At 42.7% G+C, this 20,224-nt stretch overlaps 1 protein-coding gene across 1 annotated transcript; it reads right to left on the reverse strand.

The window, feature by feature from the left end:
* Positions 1 to 10,290: 10,290 nt before the first annotated feature.
* On the reverse strand, positions 10,291 to 19,922 carry EPS8L3 (EPS8 signaling adaptor L3). Its single transcript, XM_074190313.1, has 16 exons — positions 19,764 to 19,922; positions 19,384 to 19,533; positions 19,180 to 19,247; positions 18,182 to 18,411; positions 17,953 to 18,059; positions 17,556 to 17,670; positions 17,386 to 17,450; positions 16,996 to 17,070; positions 16,361 to 16,509; positions 15,797 to 15,854; positions 15,417 to 15,439; positions 13,880 to 13,979; positions 13,215 to 13,349; positions 12,715 to 12,788; positions 11,821 to 11,953; positions 10,291 to 11,564 (listed from the first exon to the last, which is right to left on the reverse strand). Exons 1-16 carry the CDS (start codon positions 19,914 to 19,916, stop codon positions 11,553 to 11,555), a joined length of 1,647 nt encoding a protein of 548 aa, XP_074046414.1. The 5' UTR covers positions 19,917 to 19,922; the 3' UTR covers positions 10,291 to 11,552.
* Between the last annotated feature and the right edge of the window lie 302 nt (positions 19,923 to 20,224).

Genomic DNA, 20,224 nt, shown 5'->3' on the forward strand with positions numbered 1-20,224 from the left:
GTTTTTGGAAGAGCGTTATCTGGAGGTGTCTGGAGGAGAACAAATAAAATATTTAGGAGACTAGTTATCTTGCCACCAATGGATTAATTGAAGTAATAAAGAGAAAACTTTAGTTGGATGTGATAGGGACCCTCAAAAATATGAAAGACCATCATGTATACAAGGGATGTGTCTTGCTCTATTCATCTCCTAAGGCAGAATGTGGGATGGTGGACAGACATTGTAGAGAGGCAAGTCTTGGTTTGATTGTAAGCGCCATCTTATTCATACTTCCTGGAGGGGTCACAAAGGAGGTAAGGAGATTGCCTCCTGGTTGGGTAGAGATTGCTTAATCCTGGCTTCCTTCTCTTTAAGTCCTAGAGAATTTTGTTTTGGCTTTTGGATTGGCAAAAGGATTTGACATGAGATCAGAAATGAACTCTCCCATTCTTTGGGCTTTTGAGAAAAGGAACTGGAATAGCTGAGCGAGGCAGAAATAACAGACTTGAGGTTTCCACAAAAATAGCAGAGGGGTAGCAGGCAGAAGGTCATCAGCACCAGACTCCATCCAGATAGGCCCTGCTGACATGTATTCAGATAGTTGACAGAAACTAGTGTTCCCTCAGTCTCTCCTCTTTTTTCCCCTTCACTTTCTCAAGACCTCAAGCTTGTGTTTCTGAATGTGATGCTTTTCCTGGTGGAGGGGGCCATGGAAAGTGCAATGGATAGGCATGATTGGAGTCAGGAAGACAAGTGTTCAAATTTTGTCTTAGATATTTATTAGCTGGGTGACCTTGAATAAGTGGCAACTTCTCTGGGATTTAAATTCCTCAACTGTAAAATGATGAGACTGAATTCTATGGTCTCTAAGGTAATTTCCAGCTCTTAATCTATGGTCCAGTAGTTTTTAATTTTTTAAAAAATTTTCTTACCCTTCTGTGAGCAGTTATTTGCTTTGTCTCTTAAACTGTCCATTGAAATGCTGTTAACCACCCATATTGTTAAACTGTACATTATGATTCTAATGCAGTGAGTAGAGTTGAAGCATCTGGTCCAGCAAATATATGGATTTCAAAACTGTCATTTTATGCTAGAACACGATCTCTGTCTGGGGGTTTGGAGCTAAAGAAGACAGTTATCAGTTCAGTTTTACAACTTCCTAGGATAGAGAGAATACATCTGCTGGGGTTTCTCTAGTTGAATGAGTCAGCAGAGGTGCTTGGGGACTGGCCAGGTTGGTTTTGAGGTGGCCATCCATTGTTTTCTTGGGCTTGAAGGATATTTTTGTTGTTAAGTCATTTTTAATCATATCTGAGTCTTCATGGCCCCAGTTGAGGTTTTTCTTGGCAAAGATACTGGAACAGTTTGTCATTTCCTTCTCCAGCTCATTTTACAGATGAAGAAACTGAGTCAAACAGGGTTAAGGAATTTGCTCAAGATCTCAACAGCTAGTAAGTGTCTGAAGCCAGATTTGAACTTAGAAAGATGAATCTTCCTGACTCCAGGTCTGGTACTCTATCCCCTATACTACCAGGGGATTTATTAGAGACTATAGGAAGGACCTGAAGAAGGAGAACCAGTCTGGCCCACAAAACTGTGGGAGGTAAGGAGGAGGGATCTGTATAGCTCTACCTGTCTGCTCATCACTGTTACATGAAGGAAAAGCATTTTAATATCTAGTGGCTGATGGCTCATTTTTAGTCTCTCCATTCTCAGGTGGGCTATCCTCTGGGTGGCATCAGACTTTTTCTGTGCTGATACAGACCTTAAAAACCTGTGGTCATAGAGTACTGACCTCTGATTTAGGAAAACCCGGATTCAAATTTTCCCTCTTTCCTATATTATCCTTGAGACACTAGAGCAGTCACTAGACATGGTCCCAGATTTATAAACTATTGGATTCTTAGACCACAAACTGAAGATCTGTGCTGGTGGAGGAAATGTTCTTACCTAGGAGAGTCCTATAGCAGTCAAATCACAGGTTCAGTTTACAAAACCCCCAACTGCATGGTCTCATGGTCATTTCAATACTAGTATAAAGCATTAAAGTAGGATTTATATGGAGGCCAATTCACAACATTTAATTGTATTCTCAAGTACCAGTAGTAAACACCTGGAAGCTATATTTACAGTGTAACCCTAAATATTAAATATCTGAATATTAACCTACCAAGAGATGCAGGGAGCTTTTATAGGGAGGACCATAACATTTTAATGAAAGTCATAAAAGAAGAGCTAAATAAATAGTTCTTTTGCTTATGGTTGTTATGAAGACTAACTACAGAACACACAATGACACTTTCCAAGCTAATTTATAGATTAAATGCACTGCCATTTAAAAGCACAATCGGGTATTTGATAGAATTGGATAAAATGATAATAAAATATAGAAGGCAAAGATAAGTGGGAGAGAATATCATGGGTACATGGACAGATACGCATATTCCCATTTGAACACACATATATTTTAAGGATCCAGTCATAGACTGGGTCATAGGACCCACTAGGTGGTGAAGTAGTTAGAGCACTGGATCTGAGTTCACATCTGTCTTCAGATACTTAACTGTGTGATAATGGGGAAATCCCTTTACCCCTTTCTTAGTTTCTTCAACTGTAATATGGAGATTTGGGGCAACTATGCGGTGAAGTGGACAGAGTGCTAGGCCTGGAATCAGGAAGAATCCTCTTTGGTAGTTGAAATCTAGCTGTGGGACCCTGGGCAAGTCACTTTACCCTGCTTGCCTCAGTTTCTTCATCTGTAAAATGAACTGGAGAAGGAAAAGGCAAGCCACTCCAGTATCTCTGCAAGAAAACCCCCCAAATGCCATCCTGTAGAGTTTGAGATGACTGATAAACAATTGAACAACAATAACCACCAGGAACCAGGCACTGGTATCTCATCTGATGTCACCACAAGCCTGGAAGCTAGATGGTATTCCGATTCTTATTTGGGAATTTCAGAAAGCTGAGGTTTAGTATGGAGCCTGGTCCATTATCCTTCCTTCATAGAACTAGCGATGGAAAGGACCTCTGAGACCCACTACAAATAGCTTTATTGTCAGAGTGACTTTGGTAGGCATGGGGGGGGGTGAGAGTGACTGAGTTGGGGTTCGATGGGGCTTGTAAGCTACTCCATACTGGAACCAGTATGGGAGAGATGGAGTCGGAGCACTGTCCCATTTCTCCCACTGCTGAAGTATGCTAGGGTCATAGGGTGTACTAACAGTCTAGGCTTATGGGTTGGTCTTAATTCTCCTGCTGAAAGAGATTGCGGCTTATTCCCTTGGTTAGAGGGAGAAAACTTCCCAATCCTGGACTGGGGAAAAGGGTGGGATTCCAGGTCTGCCCTTAGAAAAGGCCACTCTCTCCTGGGGCGGGGGTGGGGAGGGGGCTTTCAGAGTTGGATTTCACTTTCCTGCCTCAAACAAAGGAACACATGGACAGACATCCCTGGCATGGGGTCAGGAGAAAGCAGCTCAGATCAGTCAAATGTGGTCTTTCACAAGAGGCTGTCAATTGTATACAGCTGAAAAAGAGCAGGGGAAAAGGATGAGGATTGGCTAATTCCTCCACCTTTCCCACAAAGTATTTATTTATTTTAATCTCAGCACTCCAACTAACCTCAACAAGTACCTACAATTACAAAACAAAACAGCCACAAGTAAACCAGAAAACCATCTCATCCCCTGCTGCTTGTTCTTCAGCTTGCATTTCTCTAATTTCCCTGGAAATGTGGGAACTTTTTCATTGTTTTGTGACTTCACTGTTTCTCCACCTGTCTGAAAGGTAGGGTAAGTATAACCACCTTCCTCCTCTTGGTGTGCGCACACACACACACACACACACACACACACACACACACACACACACACCTCTTTCTTCCCTCCTCTTTCTCTTCCTCCCCTTCTCTCTCCTCTCTCTCCCCTCTTCTCCCTCCCTCCTTTTCTCCCTTTCTCCCTCCTTTTATCCCCCTCCTCTTTTTCTCTTTGTTTCTCTCTCCCTCCCTTGCTTCTCTCCATCCCTCCCTCCTTTTCTCTCTTTCCTCCTTCCCTCTCTTTCCCTCCCTCCTTCCTTCTCAATCTTCCTCTTTCTCTTCTCTCTCCCTCCTTTTCTCTCTCTCCCTCACTGCCCCCTCACTCCCCCCTTGCCTCTCTCTTTTTTCTCTTTATCTCTCTCTCTCTCTCTCTCTCTCTCTCTCTCTCTCTCTCTCTCTCTCTCTCTCTCTCTCTCTCTCCTCCCCTTATAAACTTGTTTTTTAGGTTTTTGCAAGGCAATGGGGTTAAGTGACTTGCCCAAGGCCACACAGCTAGGTAATTATTAAGTGTCTGAGGCCGGATTTGAACCCAGGGACTCCTGACTCCAGGGCTGGTGCTCGATAGGGCAATGGATACATTGGGCTACCTAGCCACCCCCATCCCCAATAAACTTTTAGTCCCACCCGAATTTCAAACCTGGAGATATTTCTTTGTCCTAAAAGGTGAGTTTTTGTCGAGTGACAACCCAAATCCCAAATCCCATGAGTCTATGCAGGGCAAGGCCATTCTTCCCCACCTAGAGGAGATGTTATAAAAAGACCAAAAACATATTGGTGCCTCTCTAAATGTTAGTACTCTGAGGCAAAACTCCAGTGACACCTCCTAGTTACAACTCAGGTAAGATTTGGTTCTTTCTCATCTGACCATATTTGAAATCTGGATTTTTGATCTCCTTTACTTAGAAGAGATCACTCAGAAGGAACAAGACAATCTAGGACATGAAGTGTAACTACTGTAACAGGTACTACTTTCCTGTCCATTAAATGAGTAAAAATCAAACAATGCTGCAGGGAAACAGGTTCTCTTGTACAATGCCGATGGCTATGCAAATTAATGAAAATCTTCAAGAAGACAACTTGTTAATAAGTAACAATGATGATACAGCCCAAGGAAACAATGAAAGGAGAAGGTTGCATTTGTACAAAGATGGTAATTATAAAAATGAGCAAAAGTGAAAACAAAACAGCCCAAATGCTCAGTAGAAAAGTCACATCTTACTAGATAGGACTTTTTGAAGGGGGACAGAAACTTGAGATTCTAGTGGCAGAAGAATCGTGTGTGTGTGTGTGTGTGTGTGTGTGTGTGTGTGTGTGTGTATGGGGGGACAATGGAATTAAATGACCTACCCAGGTTCACATAGCTAATAAGTATCAGGTGTCTGAGGCTGGATTTGAACTTGCATCCTCTGGGCTCCAGGGCTGGTATTCTAGCCACTAATGTCATCTAGCTGACCCTCCCTCCTCCCCGCCCCCCCCATCTCCAAAGGTCATCTTGTTCAACCGCCTCATTGTGCACGTAAGGAAAATAAGAACCTTGCCCAAAGTCACTCCTAGTCCCTGTTTTCTTACTAAATACTGCCTTTTCCTCATCTGTCAACTTCGTCATTCCTTCATGTATGTAACATGCCATAGGTGGGACTAGGGCTAAAAGCCTCCCTTGGGCAGACATTTCACATGATTGCTGGGCATCTCGGGAACTGCCGTCTTCTGCTCCTCTCCTCCCAGTCCCCCTAGTCTGCAAGAAGGGGGAGGAATTATCTGCACTTGGACTGAGTCTGTGAAAAAAGGAAATGAAGAGAGGTGGGATCCTTCTGCCTGTAGCCTCCCAAGCTTCTGCCTGCCTCCAGAAGGGACCACCGTCTAGTAAGGCATGACTCTTCCATTGTTCTCATCTCTGGGCAGGAACCTGCTAAGCGGTGGTTGCCAGATCTTGGCAGGTGAAGTGTTTGACAGCAAGTGGGTCAAGCCAGGGCTGGGGTTGCCATGAGGTTTCTCTTCCCAGACTCACAGGAGAAGGGAAAACAATGTGAGCCATGAGAGAGCTGTAGACTGCCTTGATTGATGGCAGCAGCTGAATTCAGACGCCTGGGGGGAGATGTTTAGGGACTTTCCCTGCTTCAGCTGGATGAGGCTGCTTGTCTGCTTCTAAGTGGGTTCCTTTACTTTGCTTTTAAGTTAAAAAAAAAAGATTGGATTTTATTTCTCAGAAACCTTCATGGTCAACCCAAACGTCGTGTCTATTCCTTGGGAGTGTCTGTTAGATGTGTGACTGTGAGGTGGGCTACATCTGGTAATCTGATCCGGTTTTATTTCTCTAGATCCCTCATGGTCAACCCAAATGTCATGTCTAGTTCCTTGGGAGCGTTTGTTAGATGGGTGCCTGTGTCATCTAGGAAATCAGCTAGGAAGAAAACTGTCTAGTTTTGTCTAGGTTGGGGTGCCAATCCCTAGCTGATAATCGAGAATCTCTCTATAACCGGGAGCATATTTAGTAAGTCATTTTTAATAAAAACAATTTCTATTGAACAATAAAAACAAAACTAAAACACCCTTCTCAAAACTTCCCAAAAGAGGAATTGAAGCAGAATCTGATTTTTGTTTGACCACCAGTATAGGTCTTTCTCATTTCTTCTGAGTATATTTGAAGAAGGAGTCTTTCCCCAGACCCTGTATATGGGAATGCTCCAAAACAGAGAGTAAAAATCAGTTTTGACTTTGAGTAAAAGCTTTGACCCTGACCTCCTTCCTAAATCTTGCTGTGCAGCACCACCTTGTGGCATATGCATAAATGTGCAGGCACACACTGATTTTTGTGTATGTGTATTTTACACACATATGAAACACACATGTAGATAAATCAATGTATATATAATATATACAGGGATTATGCTCAAATTTATATATATATATGCATATATATAAGGCACATACACACACAAAAATATATACTCATACAGGTTACACTCAGATTTTTAAAATAGATATATTATACTTAGGTTATATACACACATACAATACAGAATATTATGAAAGTCAGCGCTTTAAATATTTTTAAACTGTCAAAGCTCAAAACTATACTAAGACTTTTGGGACATCTGGTATGTACATCTCATCTTACCTAATAGATTATAAACTTCTTAATGTCAGGTTCTGTTTCACTTTTGTCTCTTTTTACAACCCTGGGAGGTAAGTGCCATTACTATACCCATTTTACAGATGAGAAAACTGAGACTGACTGAGGTAAAATGACTTTCCCAGGGTCATGCAAACAAAAGATGTCTGAGGGTGGATTTGAACTCAGGTCTACCTGACTCCAAGTCCAACACTCTCACCTATTACATCACCCATATGCTTAAGAAAATGCTTTGTTCAATGTAAAGGTTATCAGACTGCCTTCTGTGGGGTAATGGGGGGAGGGAAGGAAGGATGGGGGGAATATTGTAAAATTCAAAACCTTAAAAAATGATAGAAACTACTATTGTATATAATTGGAAAACAAATAAACTATTAAAAGAATGCTTTGATTGATAGATTGGTATCATACTGTCCTACAAATCATTAAGGAATGACTGTAGATATATGGAAAAAGTCTAGGTACAAAAGCAAAAATAAAATAGAATTAGGAGTATTCCATATGCCTTGCAAATAACTATAAAATATCTAAAATGACATTGCGCAAACATAGGGATTATGAGAAATTATAGTATTTATTTCTTACAAGTTCCTGTTTATGTATTTTGTTTTTAGGGGTTTTGTTGCTAGGCAATGAGGTTAAGTGGCTTGCCCAAGGCCACACAGCTAGGTAATTATTAAATGTCTGAGACCAGATTTGAACCCAGGTACTCCTGACTCCAGGGCCGGTGCTTTATCCACTACGCCACCTAGCCGCCCCCTGTTTATGTATTTTGATACTTAGATCTGTGATCTCACCTCCCAGGTGCCTTCTCTTCCTTCCTGATGCTTGTTCACATCCTTCTGTATTTCCTGGACAGGACATCTGCTCATTGAGACAGTAAATCAAGTCAATAAACATTTATTAATAAACAAAATTAAGCAAATAAACATGTATTAAGTATCTACTATGTTTGCTAAGGTCCTGGACATATTAAAAAAAGAAATAAATGTTCCTGCCCTCAAGGATATACCAATCTAAGGGTGAAGTCACCATAACTATATATAAGCAATATATATACAAGATAAATTAGAAATAATAAGGTCAAAGGAACACACCAACATTAAGGGGAATTGGAGAAGTTTTCCGGAAGAAGATGGAGGCTTAGCCAGGATCCAAGGAAGCCAGGGAAGACAGGAGGTGAGATGAGAGGAGAAAGTATGCACTCCAGGTATGGGGAATAACCATTGAAAATGTTCAGAGTGAATGGATGAATGGAATGTATTGTTCAAGGAACAGCTCTGGATCAGAGAATAGGTGGAAAGGATTAATATCTAATATCTACCAGAAAGTAAGCAGGGGGCAGGTTATAAAGAGTTTTAAAAAACAAAGAGAGCAGTTTATATAAACTTGCAAGTAATAGGAGCCCCTGAAATTTATTGATTATTGTGGTAATAAAATCAGACTCGAGCGTTCGTTAAAATGCAACTGAGTGAAAAATGACCTGGAATGGGGAGAGACTTGAGTCAGGGAGATCCAAATGTGATGAGGTGGCATCAGAGGAGAGAAGAGTGGATGTCCAAGGAGAGTAAGATATAAGGTTGTAAGCCTGGGTGTTGGGGAAGAGGGTGGCACCCCCAATAATCATCGGAAAGTGAGGAGGAGGAAAGAATTTTGGGGAAAGATAATGAGACCAAATTTTGATATGGTGACTTTAGGTTATCTATTAGACATCTATGTTCCACTGGCATTTGGGAATGGGAAGACTGGAGGTCAGGGCTGAACAAATCGATCCAAGAATCATTAGCCTAGACATACATCTACTGGAGAACTTATGAGATCATCCAGAGCAATGGTAAAGAGGAAAAAGAGACAGACAGAGACCTGGGGAACTTCCCCATGCTGGGGATTTTTCTGTAAATCTTTTGACATTGTGAGGATACCATTGTAGCTCACCCTCCAGCCTATCAGTGTCCCTCATAAAAACAGGGTGCCTTGAACTGAGTAAAATACTCTGATGTGTAGGGCCGGGAACTTAGGAACCATCACTTCCTGATTCCCAGAAGAGAATTTTGCTTTTCTTAATGCGGTCCAGATTGATGTCAACTTTTTTTTTTGGTGTTTCATCCTCTTGTTGATTCATAATGAATTTGTAGTACAAGAAACTCTTGGATCTCTCAAGTTTCAATCAGTTTATATAAATATTTTTAATTTTTAAATGTATCCCCCAGCTACATGCAAAAGCAAGTTTCAACATTTACTTCCAAAATCTTGAGTTCCAAATTCCTTCCCTTCCTCCCATCCTATTGGCCCTCATTGAGAAAGCAAGTTACTTGGTATAGGCTAAAAATCTGTAGCCATGAAAAACATTACTACAGATAGTCATGTTGTAAAAGTAGACATAACCCTCCATTCCACAAAGAGAAACCTCAAGAAAAATAAAGTGAGAAAAACAGTATTCTTCATTCTGTATTCAGCCACCATCAACTCTGTCTCTGGGCTGGTTAGCATTCTTTATCATAGGTCCATCAAAGAAATTGCTTCAATATTTTTTCCCATAGTTGCTAATGCTAGCTGTATTTCCTTCCACACTACTCCCCCCGTGCCCAAATCAGCTTATTTTTTATTACTTGCCCTCCTCATAAATGCTCTCATGTAACGAATCTTGAAAATATTGTATTTTTTTATTCTTCTACTAGATTGTAAGCTCCTTGAGGGCAAGGATTATGCCCTCTGTACTCTAAAGTTGCCATTTCCCCAATTTCTCTTATGAGTTGCTTAATACATGTTTATATTTTGAACAAATGGAATTGAAAAATACACAAGAACCCTCCATAGGATTTCAACAAATTTTCTGTATTGTTGCTTATACTTCTGGGTCTTTTTTTTATCCCTTGATATGTACTGAGTTCTTTTGGATTTTAATATTCTGCATCAAAACCACCTTTGCCCTTGTTGACCGACTTCTAAGAAAAAAAGAGTTAAAGGCACATATATGGCTTTTCCAGATTGGCTAGACTTTACTCTAGCTGGGGAATGTAAATGGTATAGAGAAAAGGGGTTTGAGATAATAGGAGACTAGGTAGGGTTAGGAATTGGATTTGTCTTGACTTGGGGCTGAGAATCTCCTGTGTTTGAGGGTAGATGTGAAATGCCCAATCAGGAGCAATGGGTAAGAATTGTGAAATACATAATTTAGCCTTGAAGTCGGGAGAAACTTCCTAACCATTAGAACCTAACCATTAGAATAGACTGAGTCAAGAGACAATATATTCTTATTTATTTAAGATCTTTTTAACATAATTAAATTTTATTTTGTTTTCAAATGAAGATCAGCTTTCTCTCCTTCCTTTCTTATCTTTATACCAAATTGAGAAAGCAAGAAAAGCAAAACTGCTGTCACAAAAATGTTCAGTTAAACAAACAAATTTCCATATTGATCATGTCCAGAAAACTGTCTCTGTCTTTATCTGAGTCCATTACCTCTCTGATAATCTTCTGGTCACTGTGATGACCACAGCTCTCAAGGATTATTTCAAAGTTGCTTGTCTTTACAAAGTTGGTGGTATATAAATCATTTTCTTGGTTCTTCTTACTACACTGTATCAGTTCAAACAAACCTTCTCAAGTTTTTCTGAAACCATCCTCTTCATAGTTTTACAGAACAAGAGAATTCCATCATATTCATACACCATAACTTGTTCAGTGATTTCCCAATTGTGGACACTCCTCAATTTCTAATTCTTTGCCATTACAAAAAAAAGAGTCGTTATAAATATCTTTGTAGATATGGTCCTTTTCCTCTTTCTTAGATATCTTTGGGATAGAGACTTAGTAATGGTAATGGTATGGATGAGTCAAAGGGGATATGCAATTTTGTAGCTTTTGGGGCATAGTTCCAAATTGCTTTCCAAATTGATCTGATCAGTTCAAATCACCATCTTTGCATTACGCTATCTACTTTCTCACAGTCTCTCCAGGGCCTGTCTTCTTTTTTTTCTGTTCGCCAATTTTGCAAATCTTTTGGATGTGAAATAGAACTGCAGAATTTTTTAAATTTATATTTCCCAAATCATTACTCACTTAAGATATTATTATTTTTTTAAGATTCAATGCAAAGAGGGGTGAGTAGGTGGCACAGTGAATAGAGCACCGGTCCTGGAGTCAGGAGTACCTGAATTCAAATATGGCCTTAGCCGTGTGACCTTGGGGAAGTCACTTAACCCCATTGCCTTGCAAAAAACCCTAAAAAATAAAAAAGATTCAATGCAAAGATTGGGTAAAAGTATCACAGGGTTACAGGTATCAATTTATTGTGTGGGGGGAGGAAGTACAGTAAATACTCAGAATTTGGGGATGGCTCCAGCTGGGCCATGAATGGATAGCCCAAACATGATCCTGGTAGTCTTCTGTTTCAGCTCCCTTTTTCCCCTTTGCGCATATTTCTATGTGGATGTGGACATGGAGCTTGGCTGATAGTAGGGTCCTAGAACAAGGACCGGAGTTTAGAAGGTTGCTTAGGACGAGGGGCTAAATGTGAGTGGGTGGGGTGTCCAAACACACAGGACTACTGAAACATCGAATCTGTCGTCTTGCTTGAGGAAAGCTGGGATTTAACCCTTCATCCTGGGCTGTTCGGGATGGAGCCTATGGACCCATCTGAGGAAGGAAAAGAATTTGTTCAGGATGCATAGTGATGAGGTGTCTTAGATTTAGTCACCATAGATTTGGGAGTAACTATTCACATAGTTACTTGCTGCCTAAAGCAGTGGGTACCATTGGCCAGAATCAGTGGCTATACCCCCCAAACTCATGCAATCATACAGGTACTACTGGCCCCTTTGTTCCCCTACCCCCTAACTCTCCATGTTCAACAGACACATATTCAGAAGGCAGGGACCCAGGCTAGGCTCACCCCCAGCGTCATCTTCACTGCCTCTAGCCGAGACATGAGGCGGGGGGCATCCTCTGGACACACCATTTTCAGCTCCCGGAATTTCATGTGCAAGAGTTGGCTTCCTGTTAGCATTCCCAAGCTCTTAATGGTGCTAAAAGAAGCAAAAGTACATAACTAATATTTAGAAATAGTGTATTGATTCCAGAACAAGTGCCTGGGAAGCAAAGATTAGGATCTTAGTCTGGGGAAATGGGAGACTATGTAGTAGAAAGTGGGCAACAAATCTTATTCATTTTACAGCTTCCTATTTTGACTAATTACTCTTGCTAATTCGGTGCTAAACTTGGTTGTCTAAATTCTTCTAAGACTACAGAGGTGCTGTTAGTCCCTTCTAAATTTAGTACACAGAGACAAAAGCCTTGTTGCTCTACCTTAGTTCTGCCTCCATAAGATAGTGTTGTGGGAACAGACAGTTGTGGTGTTTGGGATCTTGGAGATGAGCTAATTCTGCACTGAGAGGGATGTCTTCCTTTCCCTTTATTGCAGTTAAATTCCTATCATTTCTTTAAATTCTAACCAAATGCCACCTCTTCAATGAAGCCTTCTCCAATCCTTCCCCTGAATGAGGGATTCCTTCCCACCTTCCCCCTTAGATATCACATAGAACACCTGTACTTTTCTAATATGCTTTTATTATAGATATCTTATCACTTGAGGACAGGGACCATACCTTCTCTAATGTTTGTATCTCCCTATCCTAGGAAAGAGCTCTGAATAGAGTAGTCACTTGATAAATACTTGTTGAATGAATGGATGAAGGGGGTGATATTTTGAATCAAAGTATCTGAGAGGAGTGGGATTCCCAGGATCTCCCTTCTTTCCCTTCCCCCAAACCCTGGGGTCGGCACTTACATGATAGAGAAGTTCTCTGATTCCAGCCATTCCTTCACCTCCTGGGGCTTAGAGGTGGGTCGCAGCATGGGACCCTAGGAGAGCACAGAAAAACCAGGGGGTTTCCTGTTTTTCTCATAGCATTGGCATGTAATCAGGACCCCTCTCAGAACCACATCCAACCAGGCAACCCAGTGTCCACTATTTATCCTAAAACTAGAGGTTTGGGAGGGAGATCAGGAAGACAGTCACACACAGTTGCTACAAGTGAGTTTTTCATCAATGACTAGATGCAGGGGAGAGGATTGGGGGATGCCGGGGGTCAGAGAGGAGTCCATCTGCTGTATCCTGGGAGAAGAAGCACAGGTCTTCTAGGAGGTTCCTATTTTAACTTTGAATTCTATGAGTTAAGCTGTTAGTGCTAAGTTTCCAAGGTGTTTGAAGGATTGAAGACATCCCCTGAACGCTGGTGCCCTGAGATGAAGCCTGGTCTGTCCACCCTCGTTACATTTTGTAGTTACCCGATTTGGGGAGCGGGAGCCACCTCGGTTCCTTTGCAGATCTGGCTGCAGGGGTCCTAGGATGTTGTTAGGGATGTAGCCTGTTTGGCCAGCTTTATTTTTCACTAGCCACCATGATTTACTCTGGTCCAGAATCTGTGGAAAGTCAAGACAATTCTCATCTCAGGGACTCTGCCTGGCCACTAAAAAATCTCCTTTTACTTTCTCTTTTTCTTCCTTTATCTTCATCTTCTTCTTTCCTCTTCCCTATAATTCCCTCTCCCCATATTCGTTGTGAATGGTCCTTTTAGACTCAATCCTTCTAGGCTACCTATCTCTTTTGGCCCCCTCCATCCTACCCCCCCCCCCCAATAAGTACATTCCTCATGAGAGACAGTGGACAGCTCAGGGGATAGAACACTGGGCTGCAATAGAAAGACTGGAGTTCAAATATGTTTTCAGACACTCACTAGCTGTGGGATGCCCGACAAGACCCAGTTTTTGTTTGTCTCAGTTTCTTCAACTATAAAGTGGAAAAATGATAGAACCCACCTTCTGGAGTTATTATGAGGTTCAAATGAGATAATAATATGTGTTAAGTGCTTAGCACAGTGTTGGTACACAGTAGGTGCTTAATAATGGCTTATTTCTTCCCTCTTCATCTCTTGACTGTTTTCATTCCTCACCTCTAATATCTCACGCGGGGTCACACTCAGCTCCTGTGGAGTCCTGCTTCCAAACTCATATTGGACTTGCATTAGGAGAGGCGACTGGGATGGACTGGGACTGTAGGGATGGAGAGTCAGGAGAGTTCTTAGGCCCCCCAAATGAGGACCATGGGAAAGGGGAAGTGACTTTTGCATGATGGGACCTCTGACATCTGGTCCCCCACAGAGTCCTCTCATGGGGTCTTTTAGGTTACTCTTCCTTCTGCCTCATGCCTTCCCCCACCCCTGCCCCACACATAATCATGGGCTCAAGAAAGGGCAGGGAGCAGTTGGGGGCTCTTTGTGGGAGGACCCGAGTTTTCTCTAGGTTAGAAATTCCAGAAACCTTTGTGCCTGCCCTAAGGCTGGGAACCTGGCCTCTCTTCCCCCATCCCCAGCTCAGCAGGGCAGGAAGGTGAGGTTCAGAATGTCCCAGTTGTTAAACTGTGGGGGCAAGGGGCACCAGCTGGGGAAGGGTCAGGATGTGTTTGGGCAAGAGACAGCTTGTTCCAGCTCTGAGAACATCATCTCCTTGTTCCCCTGGAGGACAAGAGGCCTTGGGACTCAGTGGTGCCTCAACAAGAAGACAGAGAGAGGTGAGGGAAGAAGGGAGTGGGGAGAGAGGAAAGCAGAAACACAGAGACAGAAACACAGGGAGAGAGAGAGGAAGGGAAGGAAAGAGGGAGAGAGACAGAAACAGAGAGAGAGAGATAGACAGAGATACATGGAGATTAGAAAGAGAGGAAGGGAGGGAGGGGGGAGGGAGAGACAGAGCCAGAGAGAGGGAGGGAGAAAGAAAGAGAGACAAACAGATAAAAAGAGGCAGAGAGAAACACAGGGAGAGAGAAAGGAAGGGAAGGAAAGAGGGAGAGAGACAGAATCAGAGATAAAGATACACAGATATATATATATATATATATATATATATATATATATATATAGAGAGAGAGAGAGAGAGAGAGAGAGAAAGGGAAGGAAAGAGGGAGAGAGACAGAAACAGAGCTAAAGGTACACAGAGATACACACACACACACATATATATATTATATATATATATTTATATATATATGGAGAGAGGGCCATATATATATATATATATATATATATATATATATATATATGGAGAGAGAGAGAGAGAGAGAGAGAGAGAGAGAGAGAGAGAAAGGGAAGGAAAGAGGGAGAGAGACAGAAACAGAGCTAAAGGTACACAGAGATACACACACACACACATATATATATTATATATATATATTTATATATATATGGAGAGAGGGCCATATATATATATATATATATATATATATATATATATATATATATGGAGAGAGAGAGAGAGAGAGAGAGAGAGAGAGAGAGAGAGAGAGAGAGAGGAAGGGAGGGAGAAAGAGAGACAAACAGACCCAGAGAGGCAGAGAAGATATTATTTTGGAGACCCTTGGGTGATTAGAAATTTACATTGCAAGACCCCAGCCCACCCCATGGGCTATGACCCACTGCTACAGATCTGAGGACAAACCTTGGGGAGATGGGACCATGATCCTGTAAAGAAGAGAGAACAAGGAACAAATCAGAGCGGGGACCCAGCACAGGTAGTGGGAAACATTCCAGTAGATAACAATTCTCCCCACACCCTCAGGCTAGACAGTCATACAAACACAGACGACATTCTGCAGGGTCACTTCAAATTTGACCTGGAGGAAAGGAAAGGGATTTGGCCAAGGCTGTCTATCTTCCTGAAAGCTGGAGGGATGTGAGAAGGGACTTGAAGTCAGGGGCATTTGGGGAGTGGGAGGGGGTGGCTGCCAACTTATGGAGAAGGTGCAAGCTCCATAGAGAATGTGTTCCATTCTCTATCTATCTATCCCTGAGAACCAGGAAGTGCCTCTTGTTTCTTACCTTGGCTGCGTTGTCCTGGTGACTGATCATGGAGAACTCGGAAGGTTCCGCAGATTGCCTGGAGAGGGAAAACAAAGGCAAACAAACCATGTCTGCTGAGTCAATCGCTCTTCTATACTGAACTATGACGCATGGGAGACCATGTCTAGGGAACAGAAGACCATTAGTTTAAAATGAAAAGCATCCTTAGAAGCTATCTATTCAAGTCTTTTCATCTTATATGTGAAAAAGCAGACTGAGAGGAATTCAGTGACTTGCCCAAGGTCACATAGCTAGTAACAAGTAAGACTTGGGACTCAAGTCTATGCCCCTGACTTCAAATACAGCCCCCCCCCTTTTTTTTTGCACAACCCTATTTGAGTGGAGGGTCAACCTTGATTTCCATATAACTAGCCAAAAATACTTTAAATGATTTCCTGCATGGGGTGGGAGATGAACTTGATGTCCTCTAAGGTCCCTTCCAAATCAAAAATTCTTTGAATTTAGTAAAATACTCATGTTGGGGGGAGTTGGAGGTGAGAGTGGGCATCTGAGACTAATGTCACCATTAGAGTTGGCTCTCACATGCTGCTGGTCCAGAACTCTCGCAGACTTTTCCAGAGATCCATTTCATTTGGTGTCAAACAAGACTCCAGCAAGTCACTGGCCATCGGGGTTATCTGGGGACCATCTACCAAAAATGCCCATTGAGGATTGGGACAGTTTTTCAAAATCTGGGGAAATAACAGAGGGTATATTGGGAACAGTGGTTCCTTGCAAGGCAGAACTGAACAGGAGACGGCATTAGGAAGACCAGGACCCAATACATACTGATAGATTTAAAAAAATTGTCTGTGTTTGGATATTCATGTACAATCAAGCTTGTTGAAGGCCATGGGACCTTCTCCCCAAGTTCTTCCTCTAAGGTCTCCTCCCAGTCCAGAGCATCCCTGACTACCTTGGAATTGAAGGTGATGGCTTTGTTCTGAAGCCCTGTCCAGTATTAACTGTGTTGAAATATAATAGAATTTGAATGGGTTGGGATAGAATTGAGGGGAAAATAGGACTCCCTTCTATCTCTCACCTTCTGTCCCTTCACCTGTTCATTGAACTCCCCATCTCCACCCCCATTTCCTCTGCTCCCTTCAATTTTTCTGTCTTCCTGGACCTCTTCCCTTATCATTCTACACTATGGTTTACCTTGTACCATTTCAACTTACCATGTTCAGAGATTCGAAGATTAGGTGAATTAATTCAGGAGCACTTGGCTGCTCTAGGTAGATGTTCAGCTTCCCCTGGGGACATATTAAAAGATCAACCCAACCTGTTGCCACCAGGGCCGTCAGCTCCCTCAAAGGGGTTGAAAGTTTGGTCTCCCCTCCTTACTTTAATTAAGTTTCAAGGCAATAGAGGGGGAAGGGAGTGAGGGGACATTGTTACTAGAGCTGATTCCAGGCAAGCACATTATGATTTTTGGATAATAAGGGAAGAAGTGTGTCTAGGGTCTAGGAAATGGGGAGGAGGTTTGCTTTGAGGGTAGGAGCCTGGAAAAGAAAACTCAATTCCAGGACTAATCACCCCTCCCTCCAACTCCTCAGGGGATGGTTTACCAGGAGATTGAGTGCATTTTTGATCAACTGGAAGCATTGTTTATACTGATGTTCTAGGGAAAGTCCTGTGGAGCAGAAGCAGAATTGACTGACCATTCCCAGCCCTAAGTTCAGGCTCCTCCCTCTTACCCCCCCCATTCCTAAATGTCCCATCCAGGACCTGTGCTCACCTTCTGGGGTCTTCTTTTTTCCCCAAATCATCTTCTTCTTTGTTTTATTTTTAGGGGCCTCATTTATCACCTTCATCAACAGCTCAATTTCACTCAGGGTTTTGTTCAGTTCATCCTGTATCCGGACATCCCCCACCCAGGTTGAGTCTTTGACCTTAAATAGGCCAATGGTCCCCATGCTCCCCCAGAATATCATACCATTAACTATACATGGGAGCTTCCAACCCTTCAACCCGCCCTAGTCTTGCCCACCTGCCTAGCCTTGCTCCATTTTTGCCATTGTTCCCAGACTAGTCTCCCATGAGAGTCCTTCCTTCATCCCTCCTTTCTTCTCCCCCTCTCCCCACAGTGTGTCTAAAGTTGGACAACCCCAGGTTAAGACTGGATGTGTTTTTACTGTTTCTTTCTCCAGGTCCAGGGAGGGCTCGGGTTGTGCCGACTGCAAGGGAAACTGGTCAGATCTCTGTGGTTCCTGGATACTAGACTGGTATAAGAATGATTGTCCTATAATGTTCAGAAGATAAGGGAGATGGTCTGTTATGGTACTTCATCTTCCCAGGGCTTCATATGAAACCTTCTCTCCCCATCTTCATCCCTCCTTCCTGTAGGCTCTGGACCCTACTCACTGTGTTCAGGGGAGCTCCGAGGATATGACTCAGGAGGGTTACGAAGATACAGATCAGGAGGGTTCCGAAAATATGGCTCAGGTGGGTTCCGGGGAGATGACTCAGGAGGGTTCCGAGGATATGGCTCAGGGGAGTTCCGAGGATATGGCTCAGGGGAGTTCCGGGAAGACGACTCTAGGGAATTTTCCTCCCACCTGTTCTGAGTGGGTTGGATACCCCTAAATCTGTATCTGTGAGGGATAGCATAAGATCTGAGTCTGGATCAGGGAATAGAGAATCCCCCCCCCCCCAATCTTCAGATGCTTAGGATACCTTTTTGTCTCACTGTCTTTTTAATTCAGTCAATTCCAACCTCCCCCCCCATCCCACCATCTCCATCCTAATCTCAGTTCATCCCTTTTGAACAATTCCCATCTCCATTTTACTTCAATCATTAAATCTTAGCTGTTTTCCCATCTCTAGAGTCTTCTTTTATCCCCATTCCTCAGTTTCCCATTTTTGCTCTAGTTCAGTTGTTTCAGTCTTGTCCAACCTCATTTAGAGTTTTCTCTTTTTGGAATGGTTTGCCATTTCCTTCTCCATTCTTACTTTACAGATGAGGAAACTGAGGCAAAAGACTAGGTGACTTGCCCAGGGTCACATAGCTAAGGACATGTTTGAGTCCAGATTTGAACTCAGGAACATGAGTCTTCCTGACTCCAGGTCTGTTGCTTTTTCCACTGGGCCACCTGACTGTCTTAGCTGCTCATTTATTCCCATTCTAATTCTGAACCCTGTCCTATTCTCCAGCCCCATCATCATTCTCACACTCATTTTATTCCCATCTACTCCAGTTTGAAACCAGTTTTGACCTTTCCTTGACTCTATCTTCAGCTCCTTTTCTAGCCTCAAAGATAGCAACTGAGATATCACAATTTAGCTTCTCCGTGTCCCTGAGACCAAAAGCCTGCTATCCTAGGTACTTTCAAAGAGCCATGGGAATTAGAGAGAGGTTCTACCTTGATTCTTGTCTGTTCTCTTTTGGTTCATTAATAAACTTCTGTAGGTTATTCTTCAGAAGCTCAGCCTGGAGGAGAGGATAATTAGAATACATGAGTCTGGCCGGAGCCTGCCACTGCCAGACCTAAACCTGGTGTTCTGTTGTTATTCCCCCCATGATAGTAAGGTCACTGCTTCCCATCCTTCCTCCCCAGACTGCTCACCCCAACTTCCCAGCACTGGAATAGCAGGACATCGGTCAAAGACTGGCCCGGCTCCTGAAGGATGATTAATAGAACTGAATTGTAGGAACAGCTATTTGATATAGCATCCAGGGTCTGGATGCTATCCAAGGGGTAGGAATCCAACTCATCCTATGGAGAGAAAGGAAAGATTTAGTAAGGGAATCTTCTGGAGAGCCAAGACACACTCCCTCCAGGGGGGAATAATCATAGCTCCTAATATGACCCTCCCAACCATACCGACCTGGGGAAGTTATTGGACTAGGGAGAGGAGGGAGGACCATAGGAGGGAATGTAGAGGAGATAAAGGTCAAGATCCCCTTGGGGGAAGAAGAGGGGGAGGAATATGATGAAATCCTCACCTTGTTCTCAATATCCAGGATTTGGAGCCATTGGTTTTCTATCTGCAGGATCACATTCTGGCCCCACACTTGACCTTGGGCATCCATCATCTGAAGCTTCTTAATTGCATCCTTAGGTTCTCGGATATTTCGTGAACCAAGTTTGCAGGTCATCAGGTGCTGGGGAATAAGGAAAGAGAATACTCAGGAGTTGGAAAAATTTTCAGACAAGTAGAACCTAACCTCAACCCTGCCCAGGTCAAGGTCAAGGTTGGAGCTGGGGAATATTCCAGGGGAGAAAGGATTGGCAATGGGAGAGTGACATTAGGCATGCTTCCGGGTTTGGGTCTATTAAAAAGGAAGAACTTTGTGACCATCTTGAATCTATGAGGTTTCAGATACCAGAGTAAAGAGCTGGCAGCCCCTTTCATTTCCTATTGCCCAAGGAATAAAGTCCACACTCCTTTGCTTGTTTCTCAGAG

Source organism: Macrotis lagotis, chromosome 5 (assembly GCF_037893015.1).
Source record: "Macrotis lagotis isolate mMagLag1 chromosome 5, bilby.v1.9.chrom.fasta, whole genome shotgun sequence".
In the NCBI taxonomy this organism is placed as follows: domain Eukaryota; kingdom Metazoa; phylum Chordata; class Mammalia; order Peramelemorphia; family Peramelidae; genus Macrotis; species Macrotis lagotis.

Excerpts from the sequence above, each read along its gene's own strand:
- EPS8L3 (XM_074190313.1), bottom strand. The coding sequence starts at position 19,916 with ATGACCTGCAAACTTGGTTCACGAAATATCCGAGAACCTAAGGATGCA. Across the intron at positions 19,534-19,763 it reads TCCTGGATATTGAGAACAAG|GATGAGTTGGATTCCTACCC; the intron begins GTGAGGATTTCA and ends TTCTCTCCATAG. Across the intron at positions 16,510-16,995 it reads TCTTCGAATCTCTGAACATG|ATTTTGAAAAACTGTCCCAA; the intron begins GTAAGTTGAAAT and ends TTATTTCCCCAG.